Here is a 1,244-nt window from a genome sequence, read left to right as displayed (position 1 = left end):
AAGATGAAGCCTCAAATGGATCACTTGCGCGTGTTTGGTTTGCACGGCTACGCTCACATTGACGATGTGAAACGGACCAAGCTGGAACCCAAGACCTTCACGTGTAAGGATCTTTGGCTAGGTAGAGAATGTCAGGGGCTTTCGCGTGTTTGACTTGGAGAATGCCAAGATCAGAGTGACTCGCTCTGTGAAGTTGGATGAGCGTGAGGTGGGAGTCATTCACGACACGCAAGAGGTCAAGCCGGAACGATTCGTTCAGGTAATGAAGGATGGTGATGAAGTCAAGGTTCAGCATCAAGTGTATCGACAGCCAGTTCTGATGATCCGATGGAAGCTGTCGAAGAGCCAGTTGCGGATGTCAAAGTGGATGATATGGATCACGCGCCAAGCATCAATGTACAGCGGCTAATGCCTTCTGAGAGCCCTGTACAAAACAGACTTGAGCTTATGGAGTATCATCAACCGACCCAAGTGCAACACGAAGATCGTTTGGCGTTTCGGCCTGAAGTGAAGCGAACAAGAGCAAGACGTGAGCCGGTGCGAATGATAAGGAGCGGCTCAGATGACAAAGAGTTGGAAGAAGGCAGTGAAGGTCCACCGACTCCGAAACGTGCTAGGATTGACGAGGATGGACTCATTACAGAAGCCGTTCTTGCCTACGCTGTTAGCGTTAACGATGACACGGACCTGCCAACTACGTATGCTCAAGCAATGGCAAGCGACGATGCGATGAAATGGCGTGAAGCAATGGATGCTGAGCTTTGTTCTCATGAAAAAAATTGATCTTGGACAAAGATTAAACGCATAATTGGATCACGATGGATATTTGCCAAGAAGCGTGATCGAAATGGCGATGTCGTGCAATGCAAGGCACGACTGGTCGCGAAAGGATCCAAGCAAAAGCATGGCGTCAACTTTTTCGAGACTTATTCTCTGGTCGCCAACGTGAATTCAATCCGGATAAATCTCGCAGTATGTGCTGAATGCAACTATCAAAATTGAACAGCTGGACGTCGACACGGCTTTTCTTAACAGCGTGTTGACGGACAACGTTTTTATGGAAGTTCTACTAGGTGTCAACAATGATAAAGGATGCATAAGTCAGCTAAACAAGGCTATCTACGGACTGAAACAAGAAGCAAGTGCTTGAAATAAGACGACTCATCGTGTCTTCGAGAGGAATGGCTTCAAGAGTTGCGGGGCAGATCAATGTGTTTATGTCAAGTGCACGAATAAAGGGTTTG

At 47.5% G+C, this 1,244-nt stretch overlaps 1 protein-coding gene across 1 annotated transcript; it reads left to right on the top strand.

Moving 5' to 3' along the window:
• Nucleotides 1–327: 327 nt before the first annotated feature.
• On the top strand, nt 328–783 carry PHALS_00257 (uncharacterized protein; the record flags this gene model as incomplete). The annotated part of the gene is made up of 1 exon (XM_024729680.1): nt 328–783. One exon carries the CDS (start codon nt 328–330, stop codon nt 781–783), a length of 456 nt encoding a protein of 151 aa, XP_024572302.1.
• Nucleotides 784–1,244: the final 461 nt, after the last annotated feature.

Source organism: Plasmopara halstedii (genome assembly GCF_900000015.1).
Source record: "Plasmopara halstedii genome assembly, contig: Scaffold_110, whole genome shotgun sequence".
NCBI lineage: Eukaryota > Oomycota > Peronosporomycetes > Peronosporales > Peronosporaceae > Plasmopara > Plasmopara halstedii.
Note: the sequence above shows the minus strand (reverse complement) of the source record. Positions and strands in the feature narration are given on the sequence as shown.